At 41.0% G+C, this 27,154-nt stretch overlaps 1 protein-coding gene across 3 annotated transcripts in view; it reads right to left on the reverse strand.

Annotated features, from left to right (window-relative positions):
• Positions 1–27,154, reverse strand: part of adgrb2 (adhesion G protein-coupled receptor B2) — a 512,322-nt gene that overhangs the window by 85,306 nt on the left and 399,862 nt on the right. For all 3 annotated transcript variants that reach the window (XM_037795561.1, XM_037795560.1, XM_037795559.1), the window contains exons 7-17: positions 26,844–27,008; positions 24,967–25,131; positions 23,592–23,693; positions 21,172–21,278; positions 19,969–20,163; positions 19,403–19,471; positions 18,482–18,590; positions 17,656–17,802; positions 11,921–12,008; positions 10,890–10,992; positions 1,409–1,452 (exon numbers count right to left, since the gene is read on the reverse strand). In XM_037795561.1, the coding sequence (XP_037651489.1) occupies positions 1,409–1,452; positions 10,890–10,992; positions 11,921–12,008; positions 17,656–17,802; positions 18,482–18,590; positions 19,403–19,471; positions 19,969–20,163; positions 21,172–21,278; positions 23,592–23,693; positions 24,967–25,131; positions 26,844–27,008 (1,294 nt within the window). The remainder of the gene's footprint in view (positions 1–1,408; positions 1,453–10,889; positions 10,993–11,920; positions 12,009–17,655; positions 17,803–18,481; positions 18,591–19,402; positions 19,472–19,968; positions 20,164–21,171; positions 21,279–23,591; positions 23,694–24,966; positions 25,132–26,843; positions 27,009–27,154) is intronic.

The following is a 27,154-nucleotide window of genomic DNA, read 5'->3' on the forward strand; positions in this document are numbered from 1 at the left end:
TTTGGATTGTTGATATTCCACACAGTTTTGCTGTAGCTGGCGCTCAAAGTTAGCTCAAGTGCTATTGCGACCACATTTGGTGGACATGTGTAGATATGATGTCTGAGTGACCCTGGCAAATTTAGTGCCATTTAGCCAATAGGTGGTGCTGTAAGAGCATCATCTACCTATAAAGGAAGGAATCTCTGTCTGTATGACTGCCCTTTGCATATGTCGAGAACTGTTCATCCAATCAACTTCACACTTGGCGGGTAAAAGCAGCCATACCGCGGTGGTTCTCGACAACGCTGCAAGCTGAATTTCTGAGAGGCCAAGCAATCGACCTGTTCCGGACAGGCACGTGCTCCGAATAGGTAATGCACTAGTATATTCAATTAATTGTCCCAACAAAATCCTTTCCAGGAAAAATTTAAGCAACTCAGTGCTTATAGTTAAATATTGAAAAGTAAAAGCTGACTTGAAGCATGTGACAAGATGTGTCAAGTTTTGTAATATGTGACCAAAACCATGATCTTTTCTTAACCATAACCAAATGATTTAGTGACCTAAACCTAACAACATACGTGGTGCTTTATATGCCCTTCCACCAATGCCAACCTTATCCACCATGGCATCCTCAAAAAAGAACTAACGAATAAACGTCATCCATTTAGTCTAAAATGAGGGGTATATTACTGTATTTCGTAGGAGACAGGGTTGCATCTGTTTAATTATACTGGTATGGGTAGAATATATGGGCCATTCAAACATGACCTAGTACCAAACCGTGGCTTAATGGTGCTGAACAAGTTTGACTTTGTTATTGACAAAAAGAGTAATCACTATGTGGGTTAATGGTTAACACAGCACAATCATGATCAATTGTGCTGGTTTTTCAATATGTAGTTCACTACAAAATCCACATACATCAACGTCAAAGAGCCAGTGGCCTACATAGACGAATGAGAGAAAACCCATCAGGTCAAAATTAAGGCTGCAGGTCGGTCACTGGTGACATAAAACTGGATTGTTCAAGTTAAGCCAAATTTTTTTTTTTTTTTTACACAGAATTGTGAATTAAACCTCTAACAAAGTGTGAGTAAAGGTAAACTTTGAAAAAGAGAGGACTGCAACGAAGGAAAACCTGCTTTTCGATGAGGTGTTCTGACTGATGTTACTTGTGAATTCTTAGCAACACAGAGAGAATGGTGTTTGTTCTCATTGACTAATTCAATTAACGCGAACACAGGGAACTTCATTAGACTGTTTTCAGCTCATTAATGAAATTAATCTGACTGGGCATGAGCACACACACAAGATAAACATCAACACAAACACACACACACACACACACACACACAAACACACACACTGACAGACATGCCTTACTGCACTGTACACTCTCACATGCACACATAGAGTAACTTACAGGTTGCCATAGTCCCAGACGACGCACTGTGGATCTGATGTACCCTGCAAGATACAGGGGACAAGGGAAGGGGGGGGAGAAAAGATAAGCTGTTATTGCCGAGTCGAGAGGATGAGTGAGAGAGGGAGGGAGGCAGAGCGAAGACAGAATAGCTCGTTGCCAGAGGAGAAAGAGTGATGCTGCATGGGTGACGGAGAGAGGTAAACAGACAATGAAAGAGAAGGATTGAGACAGACGGCAGGAGGGAGAGATGGAGAAAGAGTCATTGTCAGGGGACAGAGCAGCAAATAGCTGCTGCTGCTGCAAAAAGAGAGGAAGGTGTGTGAGCAACGAATTGAGAGAGTTAAGAGACACCAACAACAACAACAAAAAGCCATTTCATGGACAATAATACACAGCGAGTCGGGGTCATAAACATCCGGTAGTGGAAAAGCATTCAAATTCTTTACTTAAGTACAACCACAGTGAGAAGTAGTAAAGTAAAAGTAAACAACTATGAAGCAGTATTTAAGTATAACAAGTGCTTAATGTGATGAACTGGCCCTTTCAGAGTGTGTGAAGTCTCACCGAGGTCAAGTAAATGATGTGTCTCTAAACATCCTCATATGTATTCTAGGAGGTGATTAAAAGCATTTTAAAAACCACAAAAATATTCAAGTCACACAACTCCTTACAGCGGTCTAAATGCCGGTGATTTGCTACCCGGCTCGCTCTTAATCCATCGACTCGCCGGAGCCAAAAGCTAAGCATTGGGGGGGTCGAGAGGCAGGTGAATCGTCTGGTAATCAAAGCTCTGTCACGCCGTGGTGGAGAAGGAAGACTCCCTATGACTCAATCAGTGAATCAATCACGGGATCAATATCTTTAACTGACTCATCACAACTTGTTCCACTGGTGATCCTCAGTGATCTCTGCATTGATTGCTTTTGAAAGAATTGTCCGTGCCCTTTCGACCTGCACGCCTCATTTGGTAAGGATTTGATTGCGATTGGTTTTAGGTGGAACTTTGTGGGGCGTCTGGTCTGGATCCAAGATTCAGTTCTTACATTCATTCCTGAATTAAAAGCATTAAAACAGGTACGTGTACAGTCGGAGAGAAACAGCTGACCAATACTCCTTTAGAGCAGGGGTTCTCGAAACATTTTGGGGCCAGGGATCCCCTTACAGGAGAGAACATTTTCCAGGGACACCCTCTTAATCGTACACCGTTTATGCATATTCTTACTACTATTTGTACTATTTGATGCCATTGGAACTATTTGTATTCTAAATAAGGATGCACCAATACCAGTTCGGATATCGGGCCAATATTGACTCAAATAGCTGGATTGGATATCAGTGATAATAGGGCAAATCTATTCAATTCAATTCTATGTTGATAGACTTTATACATTTTATACTGTAATTTTAATTCCTGTTTAAGTTATGACCAATTTGTTGCTGCATTAAAAAGGTTTACACTTGAATTATAATTCTTGTTAATTTTGAAATTTTTGTTTTCCAAGTTGTTGTTGTAAGATTCATTATTTTAATAATAAATAACAATTCACTAAATTGATGTTATGTTATCCATGTATTTATTTGTCACATTTTGTTTTACAAAGTAAGGAAAGCGATGTTCAAGTCGAGCGCAATGTTGCCTTACACATACAAGAATGATCCCAGTCATTTCCACACAGTGAGGCATACAGATGAATTAATTAAACACTGGTATCAGATCGGTACTCGGTATCAACCGACGTCCAAAACACAGGTATCTCTATCGGTATCAGGACTGAAAAAGTCCGATTGGTGCATCCCTAATTCTAAAACTTTTCAACCTAAATTTCATAGTGATTAACACAAACACATTTCAATTTTAAATTTGCAATATTGATTGAAAGTTAATAACACTTATATACCTTTACAAAGACGGTGATTTTATTGAAATTGCATTTGGACTCAACTTGTCATCATTTATAGACTACATTTCAAGTAACTGATCTTAAAAGCTTTCAGAAAATGAACAGTAACACGACTGGCACAGTCCTAATAAATCCAGATATTTAAATTTACCAGTCTAAAGCTGGCTTTCAGCTAGTGCTTCAACTTTAAAATACTAAACTTATTGCTGTATCACAGTCATATCAGAGTTTCTGGCCCAAACTTAATAGACACAGAATGCTTGTATTATTGGTTGAAATGTTTCACATCTGTAGATTTGCACTTTTTAAGGATACAGCACAGTTTTATAATTTATTATTCATTTGCAAATTATTCCGCAGACCTCCTGGCAGTGAGCCAAGGACTCCTGAGGGTCCCCGGACCCCACTTTGAGAATCACTGCTTTAGAGTTAGACTGATCTGTAACTAAATCAGGTACCAACGATCGAGATGCCATTCCTCCACTGATGCAGAGGAAAATGGATCCCTCTCTCTGTACCAGTCTGTTGGTCCTTCCTGAGTCCTGCATTAGGCCCTTTGCCTTTGAGCTCCCCCTTATGGTAAAGGGGATTATAGCAGTAATTCCACAGCCACACTGCTCTGTTCAGTATTTAAAAAAAAAAAAGACATCCACTGTAAGTAGACTCACCACACACAGCATGAGAAAAAATGTAAGAAATTACCTCTTCTTGAGTGAAGAGCAAACTGGAGGTTTTCTGAATATCAACAGTGTTTTAAATGAGCAAAAAAGGGGAGAGAAGGAGGTGATGCACATTCAAGTCTGCACTATGAGGATTGATTTCTCTAAAGGCAAGGTCACCCCTCCTTCTCTGAATACTTCATAACTGATCTCCCATGAATCAGCGAATCCTGGGGTCTCTGCATGGCTGGACCAGAGAGGACGGGATGATGCAACGTTTATGTACACAGGATCAGAGGCTAGGCGACGCAGATTGATGGATGACGGCGCTTTGTTCTGCCCCGCACGCAGACCGCCACCGTCACCGACATTAGATGTCCCTGGGCGTGCATTAGCGTGGTGGGGCTCTGTTAGCATTCAACTATCAATCAGCATGCATCAAGGAGTGACATCCGTGTACTCCCACAATGTCTCTCCTCTTTAGCAGTGATACGTCGCATAATGACAGCGTCTGCTCGACTGATGCCTCTCAAAAGGGAGTTACGTGTGTCTGATAACAGCTGCATTTATGGGCGGTAATAATGGTATCTACCTTTACAGCTCTGTCCTTTTCACTCAAAAGGAACAACCATTTTTTTCCAAGGTATTGACAATCACATGTAGTCATTTGATGGTAAAATGTTTAAAGGAGACATGTCATGCTCATTTTCAGGTTCATACTTGTACTCTGGGTTCCTACTAGAACATATTTAAATGCTTTAATGTGCAAAAAAACATAATTTTTCTCATACTGTCTGTCTGAATATACCTGTAGTCACCCTCTGTCTGAAACGCTTCATTTTAGGACCTGTCTCTTTAAGAGTGACTGTATAGTTGTGACATCACAACCGTACAGGAGCCCTGACAGCTCTTTAAAGGCATCATTTCTGAATACGGGCTATGTGCATTCTTCCGTGGACTGAGCATTTTGATTAGGGCTGTCAATCGATTTAAATATTTAATCGCAATTAATCGCACATGTTTTATCCGTTCAAAATGTATCTTAAAGGGAGATTTGTCTTTGTATTTAATACGCTTATCAACATGGGAGCGGGCAAATATGCTTGCTTTATGCTAAAGTAAGTATATATTTATTATGGGAAATCAATTAACAACACAAAACAATGACACATATTGTCCAGAAACTCTCACAGGTAGTGCATTTAGCATAAAAAATATGCTCAAATCATAACAACACGCAACAACAGCTGTCAGTATGTCAGTGTGCTGACTTGACTATGACTTTCCCAAAATTGCATGTGATTATCATAAAGTGGGCATGTCTGTAAAGGGGAGACTCGTGGGTAATCATAGAACTCATTTTCATTCACATATCTTGAGGTCAGAGGTCAAGGGACCCCTTTGAAAATGGCAAAATTTTGCTTAAGTTTAGAGCGTTATTAAGCCTCCTTCACGACAAGCTAGTATCACATGGTTGGTACCGATGGATTCCTTAGTTTCATATGATGCGAGTATCTTCACTCTGGCTTTAAAAACTGAGCCTGCTACAATTTTAAAATCAAAAGTTGCATTAATGCGTTGAAGAAATTAGTGGCGTTAAAAAACAAATTTGCGTTAACGCATTATTATTGCGTTAACTTTGACAGCCCTAGTTTTGATGCTTTCACAGTATATACAGTATATAGCACCTAGACCTGCTTCATAATCAAAAAAGAACGGGAAATTTCACTTTCTACAATATGGAACCTATTGGCTGTGAATATGGTGAGCTAATCAGATGAAATGAGCTCCTGTAACAGACCACAGTGGTTCAGGGAGCCTTCCACTTCATATCAGAGATCATAGATTCAGGAAATGAAATGGAATAGCCTAATGTGGATGATGCTTTTTGACTGATGAAAGTAAACTAGATTACAATGAAATTGCCAGAAAGGCTTATGGCTGATGTTCGGAAAGCTAACCAGAGCTGCCTTTTGTAATTGAAAAGGCTAGCTGGAGGAGGGGGTGTGGGTCTACTGGTCTACTGTAAGGACATAGAGCTTTCATGGCCTCCTGCTTCTTACTCACCATTAAAGACACACGCACACACACACACACACATTGACCAGAGGGAAATATGTGAGGAGTCTGGAGCAGATGTCCACTCAGTGAAGTCATGACCGTGCACAGAGACCCCTACATCCCCCTTTGAGAACAAAGCCTGAGGGAGCTGGTGCAGTAGCTGGGTGTTTCTACACCGACCAAGGTCGACATCGACTGCAGCTGAAGACCATAACGGGAGACACCCTCCCCTTTCACTTCCTCGCCTTTACTGGTTCTCATCAACCTTAGAAAGTCCAGGCCAAGATGAACATATAACACTGCCTTAGAAGTTAAATATTTATGTGTGCACATACATTGGTAAGTAGTTTCACTGAATGTAAAGAAACTATTAGTTTGGTTATATCTTAGTATAATGGAAACCTCAATGGTGTTTTAAAGGGATAGTTTTACGTCCTTTTCTTATTTTCTTTCTCTCCTAGAGTTTAAAGCATAGACTGTTTATAAGAAGTGGATGTAGTCACTGTGACATCACCCATTGGTTTGTGGATGGCCGATTTGAAATTCTTTGAGTTCGGCATTTTGGACGTCGCCATCTTGGTTTTTTGCAACCGGAAGTGACACAAGAAGGTGGAGCTAAGTACAACCGAAAGCTGATTTTCAGGTGACCAAAAAGGTTACAATTAACTTTCATTAACTGAAAACACACTGTGAAAGAGTTAAAGTTAAAGTAAGATGAAAACACAGACAACACTCAGACCAGACAATGTCGTGGTAGCGACAAGGTAGCCACGCCCTACCGTGCTTTATCGTTTATTTGACTCTAAATGGGACCATAATTTACTAAATGAACATCATGCTGTATTGAAGAAAACTTGAAACTAGCGATTGAGACCATGAACTCATGTTTACAATGTTAACTGAGGTAATAAATCAAGTGAGAAGTAGGCTCATATTCTCATAGACTTCTATACAATCTGACTTCTTTTTGCAACTAAAGGAGTCGCCCCCTGCTGGCTATTAGAAAGAATGCAAGTTTAAGGCACTTCCGCACTGGCTTCACTTCTCAGAACCGGAGGTAGCCCACTGGTTATGAAGAGAAGATTGATAACTCTCATAACTGTCCATTAAATAATAAACTACAGCCAGCAGTCTGTTATCTTAACTTAGCATAAAGACTGAAAACGTGGGGAATGCAGCTCGTTAGCTGGCTCTGTCTGAGGATAACATTTTGTTACCTTCAGCTAAAACCAGCTAGCCAGCTGCCAGCCAGCTGGCTAACCGTTTCACCCTGCATCCAGTCTTTATGCTAAGCTATGCTAATCAGCTGCTGGCTATAGCTTCATATCTACTCTTGCCAAAATGTCGAAAAACTGCTTCAATCATACTAGTCCTTCAGTGCAATACACAAATATGAATTATTTTGTATTTGTGTATTCACTGACGGTTATAAAAAAGATTGTTTTTGTCTTCTACTTTGCTTTTAAGAGTCGCTAAAACCCTAATTAATTTCAAGTAGCAATTATGGATATGAGTGCTGGTTGCATTTGAAATGAAACCAAATGAATATTATGCAAATCACTTGTCCACTGCAATGTCATTTCATTTTGTTATATGGCAGAGATATATTCATTTTCAGATGTAGTATTAATTAATTTTCTACATCACTTTAGTCAATTAGTCCTCTCAAGGGTGGTTATGCTGTAGTTGAACTTCTTCCCTGGACTTGAGACATGATTTTTTTATAGGCTGCATTATAAAATGGGGACATGGAGTTTAAAACGCTTAGGCATTTAGCAGGCAGGAAGGCTCCAATGAAAGACACTATTCAGGTGCTTTGTGAGAAATATAGGATTGAGTATGTATGGGGCTTGACCCATCCAAAGGGACTGAAGGTCAGCATTTATCAGCCTGTGCTGCATCGATTTTCGCCATCCTTTTTTTTCTCTTGTGAATCTCTGAAAGTGTAATGCTAAGTAGTCGGAGTATCCCAGCAGGATACGAATGTGCTCGCAGACACTGGTCTGAGGCAGTTGTTCCCAACCGGTGGCCTAGGCCACCCATTAGGGGGGCGCCAAAGATCACAAGGGGTGCACCAGGATTTGCCTGCTCTGAGGTTGTGTAATTTAGATTTGCACATGTGTAACGTAAATGTAAATCCAATTTTATTGTCACACATCGCACAGCACAGCACACAGTGTAATTTAGCTACTGCATTTAACCCATCTGGTATATTAGGAGCAGTGGGCAGCTATTATAAAGCTGCCCGGGGAACAGTTTTAGGTGGCCGTTTTTTTTGCTCAAGGGCAACTCAGCAGTGCCCAGGAAGTGAACTGGCACTTCTCCAGCTACTAGTTCGCACTCCGTGCTGGGACTTGAACTAACGATCCTCCGGTTCTTAAGAAAAGTCCCCATGGACTGTGCTACTAACGCCCTAAGCATTTAGGAGCAGTGGGCTGCTGTCAAGCGCCCAGGGAGCAACTTGGGGTTCAGTATTTCGCTCAAGGACAATTCGACATGCAGACAGTAGAAGATTGGGGATCAAACCGCTAACCTAGTGGTTAAAGGATGACCCGCTTTAACCAGCTAAAAAAACGTAATAACTTACTTACTGGATAATTTATTACTCTGTATATAAAACTCTTACTGCTACTAATGCCACATTCTGTTTAAACACGGTATTTGTGCACAGTTGCAGACAAAGGTCAGGCGACACTAATATCAGTATTATGCTATTTATACAATTAGATTCCATTGGTGGCTGCATACGATTGTTTCCGACTCGTGTGATCCAAATATTCCCAATAAATCCTCATCATTGTGATGTCCAAAAGTCAACATTCATTGAAAAAAGACAGATGTAATTATTTCCAAAATTAAAAAACATGTTTTTATCTAACTAAATATTCAGATTCAATCCACATTTGTTGCCGTTTAGCCTTTCAAAAAAAGACTAACTCAGTTAATATTGTACACTGAATCACTTTATTAAAACTGAGGATTTTGTTCGAGTACTTGTTCGAGTTTCTTTCAGAGGGATGATGTCAGAAAATTTGTAGGGGGAAGGCTTTGCTTTTCTTATATACAAGTAGGGGGGGCTTCAAGGAAAATAGGTTGGGAACCACTGGTCTGTGGTATACATATGTGCATCCCAACCCTGTACTGTACTGTGTGCAAGCGTCTATCCTCAGCGGGTGCCTCTGGTTAGTCGTCCAGAGCAACATGCTTAGATCAGCATTAAGACATCCCCCTCTAGATAGAGGGTGTGCAACCTGTAATACCACTGCTTTGCCAAAAGTGTTAAAAAGCAGAATAATAAGAAGATAAAAGATAGGGGCTTATAAAAGAAATGCCATAATTAAGTAATGAATTTAAAGCATAAAGGTTTAAAGCAGGGAGATGGAGTGGCGGGGGATGGAGAATGAATACAAAGTCTTTATAATGAAACACTCAATTTTGACCCTCAGGTCCTGGTTGACACAGCAAGACACTAATTTCATTGGAAGATTTTTAGAAAGTGTGTATATACATATATATGAGTATGTGTGTCGTCTAGAGAGAACCATTAAATATTCAACATTATTTTCAAAACTGTGCCCACCTTTGCACACAAGAATGGCTAATGAAACCCACATCTTATTGAGGTCGTGAAGAGCGCCTCTCATTAAACTTGCACTTAGTCCTTTTCACTGAAGACACCCCCCACGAGTCGTTTATAATAACACACTCCACTGTAATATAAACCGAATAGGCGCCAGGAGACGCCGCGATATAAGGAAGTCAAAAGGGTCTGCATTTATTCAGGCAATTCTACGAGCACTATGGCGCTTTATAGCATGCAGCACTTTCTCTTTCATCTGAACTCAGGAAACAGCATGGGTCAGCCGGGAGAGAAGGAATCCTTTAAAGCCTTGAACACATTTATTTATTTTTTTGGCCAAAGCCTGCTCAATATACAAGCATTGGAAAGTGCCTTATATGGAATAATTTACATTTTTGTTGCGAGTAACACTTTGATGTTACTGGGAAAATAAGTGGTTTTCTGGTGGTTTTAAAACTCATCTGGTTGGGAAAGTTTAGATGATGAAAATGAAAGAGTAATGCTCTCCACTCTCACATACTGTAAACTATCTAGAAATGATCTCAATCTTGAAGACTCATGATCAGCCAGTGTTTTGTATTGCATGAAAACACAAAACAGTGCAGATCCACCCAATTCGACTGAAATCAGGCCATGAAATAGGCGTTATCAGTCGCTTTGAGCACCATAGATGTGGGTCAATAGGGGCCTACTACGCCTACCACCTTGTGAAAGTAAAACTTAAAAGCAACACGTTCTAACATGAATGAATTCATTGAATTCAAACAGAATGAAATGCCACCTTTTGAACACAAACAAAAAGGTTTCTTTAGGTTTAGGCAACAAAACTACAACTTCTTGAGGTTTAGGCAAAAAAAAAAACTTAGTTAAGTTTAGGGAAAACATTGTGTTTTGGGTTAAAATAACTACGAACACAAAGACAACTACACATTTTTGGTTTCTGGTAAACTCCGGTCTCCTGGGTGAAAGCCCTGTGTCTCATCCTTTGACCCCGACCTCCACCCCTTATAGAGTTTCACGCTGTCTGTACTACAGCACCTGACTTCTGCTTCTGCTCCTGTCATAATTACTACGGTCACTAGAGGTTGCTGTAGTGTTCTTTTATAGCTTCTTTCGGTGATCTACCATGTAGGTACATAGATAAAACCTACTAGTGGGTGTAGTAGGCCCCTATTAACCCATATCTATGGGGCTTATAGTGACTGATAATGCCTATTTAATAGCCTGACAGATCTTATGGTAGGGGAAAATGAGAGCTTTAAAAGGAAAAAACTTACATTAAAAAGCGGTGACAGCTCCACCACCACCATGGGTTTGCTGGGTTGTGGTTCCGGTCGTACCGTCACTGTCAGGATCTTGGAGTTGATCACCGCAGGGGGGCTGGAAAGACACGCACAGTTGGACATAAAAGAGTGTCATTTTTTTTTTTGAAGAACTGAACTGCACATTCAAGTTTGTCTTAGACTGTTTGTCTGATTTTGAACGACAAGAAAACAAAATATGCTGGTGAGTTGCTTTCTTCTGCTGTTTGTCATACACACATGCATACATCTAAACATACTCAGAAACAGACACCCAGTGCCCCTGCCGTGCTTTTGATGGTTTTTGAGTGTGTTTGCAAAAATAAATACATAGAACAACCACGCAGAAATACAAACCTAATGAGAAAGGGAGAAAGCTAGACGGCGCCTAAGTAAAAACGAAACACTGGACCTATTAGCATTCAGCAGAGCTACAGGGAGAAAAGGGTTTTAACAGATCCAGCTCATCCACAACCAAGAGCACTGACCTGAATAAAAGGGCCCAGGGCCAGCACAAACACCATATCACAGTGGCCTTTTGACAACCTCCTGATTCCTCCTATCTTCTATTTTTGTTAAGTTCTACACAAGTTTCAGGACCCATTAAGCCTGCACCCATTCAAAGCCCACTGTACACATCCAAAAATACATTGACAATGCAAAAGAAAAGAAAAACATCTAGAGAAATGCACTTTTTTTTTTTAGATCCAAGATATTTGTCTGATAACTAGGCAAACGCAAGAAGAGGAGAGAAGCCATAGAGACATTATGAGAGAGTAAACGGATGTAGAACTGGTGGTTGGGATTAGATGGAGAGAAGAAGCGACAGAAGTAAGGTCAAATGAATAGAAAGGTAGTGAGAAGAGGAAAAAATAGAGACAAGGGAGATGAAAAGAGATGAGAAAGTATTGACAAAAAGACACGCAAAAAGGTAAACAAAAGGACAGGAGGAGAAGGTGAGAAATGAGAAGAAAAGCTTGAAAAATGATCACATGACAAGTACTCACTTTGGTGCTGGTAAGATGACGCCCAACGTCCTGTACAAGATGGCTCCGATGACATAGTACATTGGAGTCTCTGACTCCGTCTCTGTCTCTGAAACACAGGGAAAATGTGCGACCGATCAGACCAAATAGATGCCATGGTTTGCCTAAAACATCTTCAAAATCGAATATAAATCCATCTCTCCATCAATTCATTTATTCTGTATACCCCCTTGTTATCTTGTGCAAAGACACGGGATGCTCAAGACATTTTTTTGGACAACAAGTATAGCTAAAGATGTATGGAAATTAACTCATATTTACCATGAGGCTATATATATATATATATATATATAAAAAGAAGACTTCATAAACAGGCAGATAAATGGGTCATTGCAGCAAATTTATATTTAAAATATTAACAAAAATATAGCAAATTTGGTTGTACGTTGATTTGAATTTAAAACACCAAAACTTCTCATACAATATCAAACCTGCTTATCTGACATCTAAATTACAGGTGGGAGAGTGTTGGTGTTTGTGATTGATTTGAGATGACCTGCACTGAAACTGGGTAATTTGATACAAATAAACTAAATGCAAACACATCTGTTAGTTTGTGAAACAAACAAGCATAGATTTCACCCGTCTCAACAACCTGCAATTTCAGCTTAATTCACATTTACTCTTGAGCTGTCGCTGACAGACGCTCTGTGGACTACATCAAAATAAGAAGTAGGTTAATTGCAGTGCTTTGATATGACAGCGACATGTGCCATACTATTTTATTATGCATTCTGAGTTGAAAACATTTCACTATCTAAGGCGTGATATCCTGGTTTCACACTTTGTGTGGGTGGAGACACGATTTCTGTCGATTTGTTTGCCTTTTAGCAGCTCACCTATTGCTCAGCATAAGCATCATCTCTAAAAACCAAGTCCATTACTCCAACATGCAATTAAATAGATTAAAGAGGACCTATTATGATTATTTTTAGGTGCATACTTGTATTTTGGGTTTCTACTAGAACATGTTTACATGCTTTAATGTTCAAAAAATGCTTTACTTTTCTCATACCGGCTGTGCTCCAGCACCCCCTTACCCTCTGTCTGAAACGCTCTGTTTGAGCTCCTGCCCCGCCTCCAGCTCCACTCTAACTAGCTTTGTTTGAGGGCGTGCCAAACTAGCCACAAGGCAGGTATTATGCAAATGTATTACTTGGTGACATCACCGCGTTATAGAAAAAAGGTGGGACTTCAATCAACGCTTTTCAGGCAGTGCAGGAGCAGTGTTTCTGTGGGGGAGGGGGGAAGTAGCTCCACCCACTGGACTTTGTAACTTTGCAGACCTTTAACATGCACAAAAAAATATATAACACACTAAAGGGAAGGGGAAAAAGCGCAAAAGCATAATAGGTCCTCTTTAAAGTTAAATTGTCCATTCCTTCTTTGGACAATGTCTTTCAAATGTTCTCTCTAATTTTCTCTTGTTTCAAATCCCCTTTCTTTCTTCTTCCTCAGTACTCGCCTCTCTCATCCTCTTCTGTTGTTTTTGCCATTCTCCAACTTCTCCACCCTTTTCAACAGCCCATTTTCTACATCCCCTCGTCATCCATCCACTCCCTTCAGTGTTCTTTCACCAAAAAGAGCAGGGGCTCCCAAGGAGACATAGTGTCCCTCTGTAAATGTCACTTTGTCTCAAGTGAGGGACGCGAAAGGAAGCAGAGAGGGAAAGTTAAAGGGGAAGAGTTCACGTTGAGAGACGCCACTCCCTCATTTGCCCTTTCAGGCTGAGAGGAGTGACGGAGGAGAATCGGCACAGAGAAGCCGGAGAGGAAGAGACAGAGGGGGCTGATGGTATCAGACATACTGGGTGACTCATCCAAAATCTGTCTGCCTGCTGAAGAGGTAATACTCAGGAAGAGAGATAGCTATGCAAGACAGACGAGGAGCGAACGAGGGGAGAGAGAAAAAGATCTCGACAGTGGGAGAAAAAAGCAATTGTGAGACTGTGAGGAGGCAAAAAAACTGATCAAAGTCAGCATGAGAAAGCCTGCGAGTGTGATGGATCCTAATTGGACAGTGTCTGCAAAGGCATGCAAATGAGAAAGTCGGTGTATTGTGGGTAAATGCTAAATCACTGTGTGATGGGGTGGCACTCCCACGCAAGAGTATGATTAATACCACAAAAGCACTCAATCACAAAACTCTAATTTCCCATGAACAGACTTTTCGTCACTCTGCGCCCGCTGAACATCTAAATGATTGGTGGTCAGCTGTAATCCAGCAAAATGGCAAACCACCAGTCACCAGCTGTGAACTTTAATATGCCATTTGTCAGGAAAAGAAATGCGGGGAGTTGATGCAGAGCTATAATTTATGGTTTTAATCACAGATCGAATGCTGCATCCAAACCGTTCCGTGTGAGTTACTCTTTTCATTCTCTTTCTTTGTTTTCTTTTTGGACAAATTCTGTATACGGCACAGAAAATTTCAAGAAATTGAAAGTACTGTGGAGAAGCATTACTTTCACCTAGTTGAACAGACTGACAGGGTAATGTGCTCAAGCTGAGAAAAATGAACTATACAGTGCTACCTTTAAGGGTCAGTGATTTCATTATTTGCACTAAAATGTCTTACAGAACTCATCACTCCACACTGAATGTCTTTTAATTTGACTTTAACTCATTCTTAACTGGTCAAGCTGTCGATTCTTACAGTATAGAAATAAGAAATACGCATATTTGGATTTTTTTTTCGTCAAAAGGTAAGAGAAGATCAATAGCACTGGCATGTCTGCGTGCAACGTGTGGAGCTGTAGCCAGGAGGTCATTATCTTGTCATAACTCCCAGACCGGACAATGTCGTGATAGCGACCTGTCAATCACAATGTAGCCACGCCCTAAAACATACCCTGCTTTATCGTCTATCATGCTGTATTGAAGAAGACTTGAAACTAGCGATTGAGACCATAAACTCATGTTTACAATGTTAACTGAGGTAATAAATCAAGTGAGAAGTAGGGTCATTTTCTCATAGACTTCTATACAATTGGACTTTCTTTTTGCAACCAGAGGAGTCGCCCCCTGCTGGCTATTAGAAAGAATGCAAGTTTAAGGCACTTCCGCATCGGCTTCACTTTTCAGACCCACTGTTAGCTAGATAGGAAGCAAGGGGTAAATGGCTGTCTCTGTCCAAAGCTCAAAAACTTACCAACATCTCCATAGCTACTGTACTGAAATAACACAATGTGGTTGTGGTTTTATGACGACTTACATGTTAGAAGTATTTCTTGGATAAATAAAGCTGGGTGCAGTGACTTCCTGGAGTCTTGTCCTAACATTGAAGTTGCCAAATTGGCATTCCAAGAGTTCTGTTGGTGTATGGATTAAACAAATGAGCAACGTGTTAATTAGTAATTAGTCAGATGTACTGGTGGGTGTATCTTCATACTTTAGAGAGAGCCAGTCTAACTGTTTGGCTTGCTGCCCTCGCCTCCAGTTTTTAAGCTGAGCTAGGCTATTCACCCCCCTGCTTGCAGCTCTGTACTTAATGCAGAAATGAGAATGGCTTCAATCTTCTCATCTCACTCCGGTCAAAAGAAACAAACTGGCCTATTTCCTAAAATGTCAAACTATTCCTATTAGACATACAACTTTTACTTCAGCACCGATTGTCAAATTCCTAGCTCACAGCTGATAATTTTGAACACAGTCGCAGTTAAAACTGCATCTAAGGAAGTCAGTCTTTTTAACACCATTATTAGAGAGCAGAAGCTCCCGTGGTTTTGCATTGTTGCTCGAGTAATACTTCAAAGTTAACGGAGCGTAACCGCATGCATGTACCAGCATGGCTTATTTGAAATATGAAGTCATTGCCGGCTTGTATGTTTTGGATGTATGCGTGGTGCATGGCTGCACGACGGAGCGAGCGGCTGCATGTGTGTGTGTGTGTGTGCAAGAAAGAGAGAGACAGCTGAGGGAGAGAGGGAGTTTGTCACATCGAAAATCAGTGAAGAACAGTCCCGAGCCTCTGCCCAGTGAAGCGATTCATGAACCTATCAGTTGGCTGCGGTGTATGTGCAACTGTGTGCGCACGTGCACACACACAAGGTGCCAATGGGGGCCTTTATGAACGTAGTTAAGCTGTCCATCTGAGATAGGCTTTCATTACGGGGTAAATGAACCAATCAAACTGATAGTAATCAGCTGAAGACCTCAACTCATGGACTGCCAGTGGGAAGAGGGAGAGTTCTCGCAGGGGCAAAGGGTACTAATAATATACTAACTCATAAGACGACGTGCAGTTTGAATGAAACAATTTACCAAATAGCATATGCTAAAGTGGCAATGGCATGTGCTGAATATCATGTGAGAAAACGGCTGAGTAAATGCGATGCAGCGGGTCACTTTCATCGCGCTACAGGCACTGCGAGAGACAAAACACTCACCGCCGCAATCTAGGAGGATAATGAACAAAAAAGGCAGGATAAATGGAGAATAAGAAAAAAGACAACATTGCAAAGCAGCAGCATTAAACAAGGTCTAGCTTTTGTACACCCGTTTGTCTCCAGCTGCAGCCTAACATTCATCCTTTGAGATATCTGAAATTTGCTGTTCCACAAAATCCGGAAAAACAACTCAAACAAAACAACTCATAAACCGGTTCTGCCTAATAAAAGCGAGATGGATGGTTAGAAGTAGGGAAGAGCACAACATATTACATTGTGCATAATAAAGAGACAGAGAGAGTGGAGGTGAGGTGCCCTGAGGTTAGCATGCAGGATGTCTTGAACGCCAATCAAAGAGAGTCTGTGTCATCAGAGCGAGTCGGAGGTCACAGACGGCTCTGCTCTCTCGGCCTGCAGCCTCTCTGAACTTTAATATGGGCACGGGGAGGGGTGCCAGACAGGAAGTCTGCCAGTGTAATTTCCAGCGGGATGTGACCTTTGCCTTTGTCGGTAGTGGATCGCATCTGCCACAGTAATTCTCTTATCTAATGTAAACCACTTTCTTCCCGCTCTTTTTAAGTCCCTTTGTCTCCCCCCTGAACAACTTCAGCTCCTATGCTTCCTGGAGTCTTCTTTCTCTTTATACTCTCTGGTGTTACGTTTGGACAATTGCTTTGCTAGTTTCTTGGCTTTACTTGAAACCACATGGAGAGAAAAATTCACGGCAGTTAAGACTAACAGCAGTTAGCTTTCTTGTGGCGCTAAAAGCGAAGAGACGTCTTTCAAAACTGTACGAGGACTTGATGCTCTCAAGGGGATGCGACACACTTCCTCACAGATGAAAGGACCTGCATCTTTCTTGAGAAGCCCTCCAGGGCCTCTTTACAGTCCAAATGCTTCTTAGCATTACCCTTCGTCGTCCTTGAAAAGCCTTCTGTCTGCTTCCATGAGATACATCTCTTGAGTGTGTGAATTCACACTGGGATGGCTTCTTGGTCCGACCTTGGCTGGAGAGAGGGTTGAGTGGGGTGATAACAGGTCCTCACATGTTTGAGATTCCAGACTGACAGCGAGGATGACAACTAAGACGGATCCCAAATCACTGTTCTGGACTTAGTGCTCAAACCTGAGCCCTGTGCCTTGATTCTTCAGTCCAAATTATTGTTTCTAGAAAAAACCCTTGTAACAAACGCAATCGATCTTGTGTTTTATGTACAGCACATGGGATGAGATTGGCACATATTGGTACCAAAAAGCCCAAAGTTTGGACAAACCCCTGGACAGTGGATATCCGTCTTAATTCTCCTACCTTCAGCTGGGGCGGTGAAGACCTCTTTAGGGATGTAGAGCTTGTCCTCCGCTGTTCTGGCCCAGTCCTTCATCCCTCTCCGACCCTTCATGGGGAAGTTGATATCGCTGGAAACGGCTGACACCGGCTCTCGCTGGACGGTTATCACTGGACAAACAAGAGATACCACATTCTCTCACTTAAGTGCAAAATTGGGGCTTAAACAAAGAACGCCGGTCAAAGATGAGGTGAATGAAAACCAATGAAAGAAACAGTGCAAAACAAAATCTTAAATCTCATGAGAGTCATGTTTAGTGTTGAAATTCAAAATGAGGCAAGACATCTTAAAGAACAAGGTTTTGTTTTTGGAAGTGACACTATATTCACAGGTGGAAAGTACATTTACTGAAGTACTGTACTTAAAGTGTCAGTAGGCAGTATATTTTTGGCATCATTGGGCAAAAAATTCCATAATAACCTTTCAGCATATTGTAATTCAAGTGTTCTGAGAGATAACTAGACTTCTGCACCTCCTCATGGTTCTGTTTTCAGGCTTTAAAAATCTACTTTGACCAATCACAGGTCATTTCAGAGAGAGAGAGCGTTCCTATTGGCTGTGCTCTGATAAATGGATAATTTGGAAGTGGTTTTGATTTGACAAAAAAAGATCTTGGTTGAGCGTGACTGAGGATAAATAATGGTCAAAATTCACACCCACATTCTAACCTTAATCCTATAAAAATATCAAAATAAGTGGACGTCTTTAAACATTGATATTGTTGTGAAATAATCTTTTATCTGACTCTGTGGTGCCTCGTCACGTGGCAGCGTTGTGTGTGACGCTTACTGAGGTTGTTGGTAACCACCAGGAAACTCTGGAAAGGCTTCTGGGCTTCTCCGATGAGGTGAATGAAATCTTCTAATATCCTCATCAGCCAAGCGGCACCGGGAGTGACCTTTGGACGGAGGGACGAAAAAAAGATAGGCGAGCATCACTCACTGTGTCATCGTAATTATAATCCATCACAAACTTTCCATGAGACGTGTCCCACCCATTGAAACATTTTTATTCATTAGCCCGCTGAGTGTGTTCCAGGGCGGTAAATTGTAACCAAGTGGGACATAATATCACATTTGGTTGCTTGTTTATTGTGTCCAGATGGCAAGTAAACACACCTCGACTCAAGGGCATCAAGCTGGGTCACACACAAAAACGCACAAATGTGCACACATACACACCTGGCATAATTCATGGGTAGCCATTGTGTTTAGCAAACAGGTGTGTTTTTATGACTCTAATGAAAGTTAATGTGGGATGTGGTCACACCCATCTTTACACACAATTTCAGGCATATAAAAAGAACTTAACCACACACATATACACACATTTAGGAAACAGTCGTAGGTGATAACTGATTATGGTAAAAAAAAGGTGTATAGAGGCATCGTAGACTGCGTATAAGAAGTGGACGAAGTCATCGTGACGTCACCCATTGGTTTGTGGATTGACGTTTTGAAGCCTCGAGTTCGGCATTTTGGCCGTCACCGTCTTGCGATTGAGACCATAAACTCATGTTTACAATGTTTACTGAGGTAATAAATCAAGTGAGAAGTAGAGTCATTTTTCTCATAGAGGATACAGTCAGACTTCTATTTGCAACCAGAGGAGTCGCCGCCCTGCTGGCCATTAGAAAGAATGCAAGTTTAAGGCACTTCAGCATTGGCTTCACTCACAGTAACACGCATACACACACATAGAAGGCCTTACCTGGTGGGCGTCCTCCCATCTCTCTAGATTGTCCATGTCCAACATGAGGCTGATTACCTGGAAGAATTTCTAGACACAAGATGAAGATGTTGTTAATGCAGCAGGACCAATACATTTTAGGTATCTCATTTGTATGTGTTTTTGAATGTGAACGAAAGTGTTCGCCATTGTCCCCTGTTGTGTAGCCAACCTGCCCCCACCAGCCACTGGTTCTGCAGAGTTTTATTCTTTATCAAGTCTAGTACAGTAGGCCTCTGTACATAGGCATATTGTAAAACATATAATATTAATGTCTGTCAATTGACTGACTGAGGCAGCAGCATTTTGCTCCGTTACAGGCAGTAAAAAGAGAAAAACGCTGCAAAAAATCTGGTTTGAGGCCACAGAAAACTGTGTAGCTGGAGCTCATTGTTATGCACACGGCGTGCAGTAGAAAGTGGAGCTTCAACATTGAATACATTTGGAGGTGCTGCAAGTGTACCTGTGTGTGTGAGAGTGTGTGTCTTTGACCTCGTGTTTAGCATGGTTTGTGACTTGATGGAGCTTCACAAGAAGGCTCCGCTTACCTGCACGTCGTCGGGATGTGGGATGTAGGTTGCTCTTTTGAAGGTGTCCGTCACATTTCGCAGGATCTCCGTGGAAAAGAGAAGGTCGCCACTGTAGTAGCTCCTCCTCTGCAAGAGCTCCAGGAGACTCCTTACGATCTGAGACATGCCCTCCCCGGCCAGGGTCCTCTGACCCTTCGCGAGATGCTCTCGTAACTACAATGTGCAGAGAGAGAGAGAAACAGAGATTATGAGAAAGGTTGATGGCTTCACCTCTGCTTGTAACAAGTCAAGATGATTATATGCATGCCCGTTGGCACTTACTGTATGTGGTACACGTGTTCTTATTCAAAAAATATGTAGCTGGTAAAAATGTCAGAAACAGAAAAGACCGAACAAACCAAAGATCATGTTTGTTTTTTTTTCTCCTAAGAAATCACAGGAATGTTTGGGATGTGAGCCGAGGAGGATGTTTCAAGACAGGAGTATATACAGTTGGATTTTTGTGCTTGTGCTTAAAATAGGTGAGCAAAAAAGGAGACCTAGCAGCACTCTCAGGCAGAAATTGGATCTCATCACTTCAGAGACAGAGATACAGAAAGCAAGACTGTGTGTGAATGTGAAATGCAGCGCAAGAGAGAGAGAGAGAGAGAGACAGAGAGAGAGAGAGACAGAGAGAGCCTGCGAGAACAGAAGATAACAGCAATCACAGAAAATTAATTATTGACTCCTGGTGTTAATGAAAGGTTGGAACAGAAGCTAACAGTGCAATCAGCTCCGTCACGCACAATCCCTGACCCCCATCTCCTTCCGCCATCATCGAGGAGATGAGAGAGGTTGAAGTTCACGGAGCAGGAAAACAGTCTGGCTGATGAACACATTCATTAGCTATGTTCATTAATTGATAAAGTGTGTGCGCAAAGCTCTGGAAAAAAGCTAATTAGAGATACCGGCAAGCCCCGAGTTAAGACACTCTTGCTATTTTGAGTAAACTTTTTAAAACAGAAAGTTGAACAGAAGGTACATGACGGGTGAAAAAGAAGCAATTGAGGCAGAAAGTAAAAATAGACCTTCTTACTCATAAATCCACTAATGAGACAGACAAGTTTGATGAAGGTGATACTGCAACAAACTGGCTCAAATGAGGTAATCTGGAAGACTATACACATCTTTTCACACTATTATTCTTGCTCTTGAGTACATATTTGTTAAAAGGGAACTTACGGATAAATGTAAATATCTATATTCAAGTGAGACGCATCTGGCGAAGCTCGGAGGACCCCAGAAAGCAACTCCATTATTGTCCAGCATGCAACGACGACTAGCAGATCCTAGAAAAAGAGAAAAACAGAGAAATACTTTATGTATATGGAATTCATGAAGTTTAGAAAAGGAAACCAGAATACATTATCTATTACAGTTAATATGGTGTCCAGTGGTGATTGACCGTGAATAGGAAAGCCTTCCACTCACTGTCAATGAACCTGCTGCTGTGCATAAGTACAATATGCACGATACAGAAATGGAGAAAGATTTTCATACTTAATATAAAAATTTATAGTAACACCAGAAATAAATATCTTGCTTGAATTCTAAATAAAGAGAGGTATTCCCATTTGCCACAGCATTAAGGTCAGGGTTAATACACAGACAGTCTGCTTGAATTTTAATAAATGGAAGCCCCAGCACATTTACACTATTGCCACTTATGAAACAATAAAAGCAAAGGTCACTTTTGTGAATTTCTCGTGGAGTAAAATGTTATTTAGGCTAGTTACAACTACCGAATGTTTCATTTGTGGCAGTGTTACTGTGTTATAATATTTACCTCGCCAAATAAATATGCACTTACTGAACTGTGGCTTTGCCTTTTTAGTTATAGAGTGACAGAAATAAACGTAAAGTTTCACGGTTTAATTAAGTGTATTCGTTAGTACATTGATTTACCTTAAATGCAACGTTCTTGAAGCTAAAATGTTTCACTGGCAGGCTTTCCTGATTCACGCACGCATGTTTTGATGTCGGAGCCAACGCCATAGTTTGAATGATGTAGAAAACACGTTTATATTACAGGCATGCTGAACCACATCTGCTCTTGGCTTAAATTCTGAAGAAGAAGAAAGTGTCTGCAAGAAATCAAGGGTTGTTCTTGTTTCTGCTTTTTGGAAAGTTAAAAGGGAAGGTCTGGCAGCCAGCTGCTTGAGGAGCTCCTCAGTTTAGATTAACATTACCGGGATAAGTAATAACAAATAAGGTTGGACTTCAAGCAGGACATGTCTGCTGTGCTAATTAAGGGTAGATGCTGGATAATGCATGAGTTGGAAATGTTATAATGACTGCATCTGTGTACCAAAGCTCAAAATAGTAGTAATACTATTTGGGGGACAACGATTTTTCATGAGCCTTAGACATGACTTTCAGCATTTAAACCAATCTGAGTACCTATTTAGTCCAGACATAGGAGCACATATCAGTTTGAAACACAGACAGAAGAGTCATTTCGGATATCCTGATTATAATTACCTACCTATTTTACAACGTTTTCTTTGGTAGTAATGATGTGATTGCTGTGCTGTTGTTACTGTGATTTCCCACTTGACAGTCAAACACTAGAAGCATTACATTAAGGCTTTTTATTTTCTTGGAGTTTTTGTTGATTAAGTATGAGTTTATAGGTTCTGTTCTTCATGCTTACTAGTAGTTGCCACTGGGTGCCAACATGCATTCACTGGGCTAACAAACATTTGTTGCTCCTGTTGGACCTTCTTTGACTGTTGGTCATTTTCTAATTTGTCTTCCAGTTGATTTTCTGTTGATTAAGTATGAGTTTCTCTGGGTGCTTTCTTTCTCTAACTACCAGGTGTTCACATTTATTCATGGGACTAATAAACTTCTGTTTCGCCTGTTGGACGTTTTCTATTTTTTCTTCCTCTGGGTTTTTTTATCGATTAAGTAGCCTAGGCTACGAGTTCCTGTAGGTTATTTTTCTCTCACTGCAGCAGTTGCTTATGCTAAGTACTGGGTGCTAACATACATTTGTGGGGCTAACAAGTTTCTGTTGCATTATGACATTTCTTTGTCCTGCTGGACAAATTTTCTTCCCATGGATTTTCTGTTAATTAGGCCTAAAGACCTTCACACACACCGGTGGGGAGAAATAAACGACAAGAAAATGCAAAATACTCGTCTGCGAATATTATACCTGTATGTCAAGGGTTTTTATTGTGAAAGTTAAGAACAGAAGGAGCTGCCTTTGTCAGGGTTGATTGTTTGATTCCTTTATTCGTGGTGCAAAAGCTCAGAAAAATCAACCTCGTTACGAAAAAATAGTACTACCCTTTTTCGCACCGTAATATTCACCTTGAAGTACTCATGACAAACACAAGAGTTTGAAAAAATACATTGATGTGTGAATTAAACGCACGAAAAAAAACACTGCCAGTGTGTAAAGGCCTTAAGTATGAGGTTCTATTGATTCTCTCACTTTAGCTCGCACTGCTCGTTATAACTAGCCCAAGGGGTACTAATGTAAAAAAAATAAATTGAAAATTCCAGGCCAAGCAGAATCATAAATTCACACAAGCTGTGATTGAAATATGGTAACAGCAAATAGATTTTTGGCTAAAGCATATCATGCGACTGACCAGTGGCGTTAGTTGGACACTTGCTGTAGACGGTTTCTCCAGCTGAAGCTCTCTTCCATGTCATAGCGAGAAGGTGCTCTTCTTTACATATCTCATGAGGAGCTGTAGGGGGTAGAAATACATAGAAATAGTGAAATGAAGCACAGCCTATCTGGCACACGGAGAAAAAAAAAGAAGAAAAATCACCATGCACACACTCCCACAGACACATACATAGCAGCGAAAAAAAGGGGGGAGACAGAGAAGCACAAAAAACAAGATTCAAATCAATGTTCTCCTGCAGCAGCTCCCAATCTTATTCCCTTGTACATTGCTCAGTGCTCTCTGTCAGTGTCACTGCCTCAGTACAGTATCTCATTCCCTCTTCATCTTACCCCCTCTCTTTATTCATCTGTTTTCCATCCCTCCCTCTCTTTCATAACCCTGATGAAAAAAAAACGGGGGGAGAGCGCTCTGAAGATATTCCGAGGGGGCAGACGAGCGTTGGCAGAGGCGATGCAGAGAGATGAAGAGGGACGGAGAGCGAAGAGAGAGAAAAAGAGGCGCAGCTGAAAGGGAGAAAATATGATATGATGTTCCCCTGAAATGCCAACAGACAAGATCCCCCGTCTTGTGTAAAAAAGAGGCTTGGGAGCTACTCAAAACAAAGGGGTCACGGTGGAAGCTGCACTCAGAAGTTTATCATTCGGAGCCTGTCGGAGCTCGACGCGACCAAGCACGTACACATGTGGCATTGAGGCTTGCACGCGACGCACACTTGAATATTCACACACACAACTTCCGTGAAGAGGCACGCTTATTAAAAGCACACTGTTTCCTGCCGCGGCTGACACTGACATTGAACGTCTCGCCCTCTGCCAGGAAGGGAAACACAGAAAGATCGAAAGCGAGCGCGAGCAAAAAAAGCGAGTGACATTAGTGCGATAAAAACAATGTTAAAGACGAGAGATATAAGGAGAAAATGGAGTATCTCTCAGGTAAACAGAGAGGATAAAAGGGAAGGCGCAGACATGCAGAATCAATAAAGAGTGTAAAGATGGATGGGTATGTGAATAGACAGGAAGACAGACAAGAGACAGATAAAGATGAGAGGAGCGCAGTTCTAAAAATTGTGATAGAAGCCTTTGGCTGTGGTGCGAACCACTGGGAATCACTTCCATTCTGCCTGACAAATACTGTGCAGATTGGGCACACACAGATGCACACTCTTTTGTCTCTAACAGGGACCCACTAGGAGAAGCATGCAGAAAGATGCAGCCACAAATGACTAATTCAAAATGTGTTTATACAGTTTTTTCAAGCATATATATATATATATAAAATGGGGTTCTCCCTCATTTTCTCAGCTCACACACACATCCACCGAGTCACTGACCAGGGCACTTCTTCTCATTACAGGAGCGGACCTCCTCTCCCGAGCCATCGCAGGGGTAGCCCTGTACTCCGGTGCCCTCGCACATCCTGATGCGACGCTGCCAACCAGAGTCGCATGTTTTGCTGCAGATATTCCAGTGGCTCCAATTGCCCCAGTTACCTCCACCTAGAACAGGAGCAGAGCACCGCCGGTGAAGATCGGGGAGTAAAGTGTGATAGAGGGAACGAGAACAGCATGTGAGGTACAAAATAAATAGGAGTTGTGTTGATGAATAGCAGGGTTATAAACTAAAACAAAAATGAAAATAAGCAGTGAAAAATATTTTAGTAAACTGAAACTTAATAAAAAACTATATGCTTTGAGAAAAATCTAAAACCATACTAAATCTATATTTCCTGGTTGAAAACAAATAAAATAAATAAATAAATTTCCGTTTTTTTTTTTTTAATATATCACTACCAAAAAAAAATGAGACTGCATGAATTTCCTTCAACTTTCGTGACATTGAACCACAGAAATTGAACAGACTTGACTTTCCAGGAGATGGCACTGTGCCCTAATTGCTTCACATCCGACACTAAATTAGCGCAAAGATTTAACGTTAAACATAATGTCCATTTCTGCACAGTTCTCCAACCATGTATTTTGTATGTACATGTAGCTTGAGACTTCATAGCTGGTCCTAACAAAAACAAACTAAAACTAAATATATAAACTCGGGCTGTCAGAGTTAACGTGATAATAACGTGTTAACACAAATTGGTTTTAATGCCACTCATTTCTTTAACGCATTAACACAACTTAAAGCTCAGTTGAAAAGCTAGAGTGAAGACACTGGTATCATAAGAAACTAGATAAAACCTAATGAATTCATTGGTACCAACCATGTCATACTAGGTTGTCGCGAAGGAAGTTAAATAATGTTCCAAACTTACGCTAAATTTTGGTGGTGAAAAATTGGCATTGCCATTTTCAAAGAGGTCCCTTGAACTCTGACCTCAACATATGTGAATGAAAATGGGTTCTATGGGTACCCACGAGTCTCCCCTTTACAGACACGCCCACTTTATGATAATCACATGCAGTTTGGGGCAAGTCATAGTCAAGACAGCACACTGACAGCTGCTGTTGCCTGTTGGGCTTGAGTTTGCCATGTTATGATTTCAGCATATTTTTAATGCTAAATGCAGTACCTGTGAAGGTTTCTGGACATTCATTTGAATTGTTTTGTGTTGTTAATTGATTCCAAATAATTAATATATACATATATTTGAATAACGCAAACATATTTGCCCACTCGCATGTTGATAATAGTATTAAATACTTGACAAATGTCTTTAAGGTACATTTTGAAGAGATAAAAAATGAATTTGCTATTAATCGCGATTAAATATTTTAATTGATTGACAGCCCGAATATAAAATATAAAAAACTAAACCTCTCTGAAAAACTGAATCTGAAACCAGCAAACACACTCTGAAAACGAACTAAAACTAAACTATCTACTACTACTAAACTAAATCAAAAAGTCAGAACTAAAAAAAAAATAAAACTAACTGGAAATTCAAAAACTATTAAAACCTTAATGAATAGCAATGGACAGCAATTTCTAACCCTTTTAAATTTTTTAGAGTTGTACCTAAATTAAGTCAATGGGAACCCACTCTGGGCCTCAGGTTCATTAAAACACACTAGTATTTTGGTCCTTCGAGATCCCCGGTCGAAACAGACCCGCACGCCAAATTGGGTCCCAACCCAAAAATTGCTGGTATGTGGAATACGAATCAGAGAAAACCACACAGATGCCTTTAGATAATACATAATGGCGTTGGAGAGCACGTGAGTGTGAATACTAAGCATTGATTTGTACACCTTACCACTGCAGGAAGGGTTGGTGCAGTCTCTGCTCTCCTGATGGGTGCCCTTACATTCAGCCCAGCTGTGCACCGACGCACTGCAGCGTCTCTGCCTCTGCTGGGTGCCCGTGTTACAGGTCACACTGCATCTCGACCAAGGCCCCCACTCTAACCACTGGCCCTCCACTGGACAGAGGGAGGGGGAGATATGGAGACATAAATCAGGATAAATCAATCCAAGTTTTTGAAGGATAGGAAAGAGGACGTAAGGGACAAGAAAGGGCAAAGGGAGGAAGGACATACGGCAGCGAAAGTGAGTAGGCTACAAGTAG

The sequence above is a fragment of the Sebastes umbrosus genome, chromosome 15 (genome assembly GCF_015220745.1).
Source record: "Sebastes umbrosus isolate fSebUmb1 chromosome 15, fSebUmb1.pri, whole genome shotgun sequence".
Classification (NCBI taxonomy): Eukaryota; Metazoa; Chordata; class Actinopteri; order Perciformes; family Sebastidae; genus Sebastes; species Sebastes umbrosus.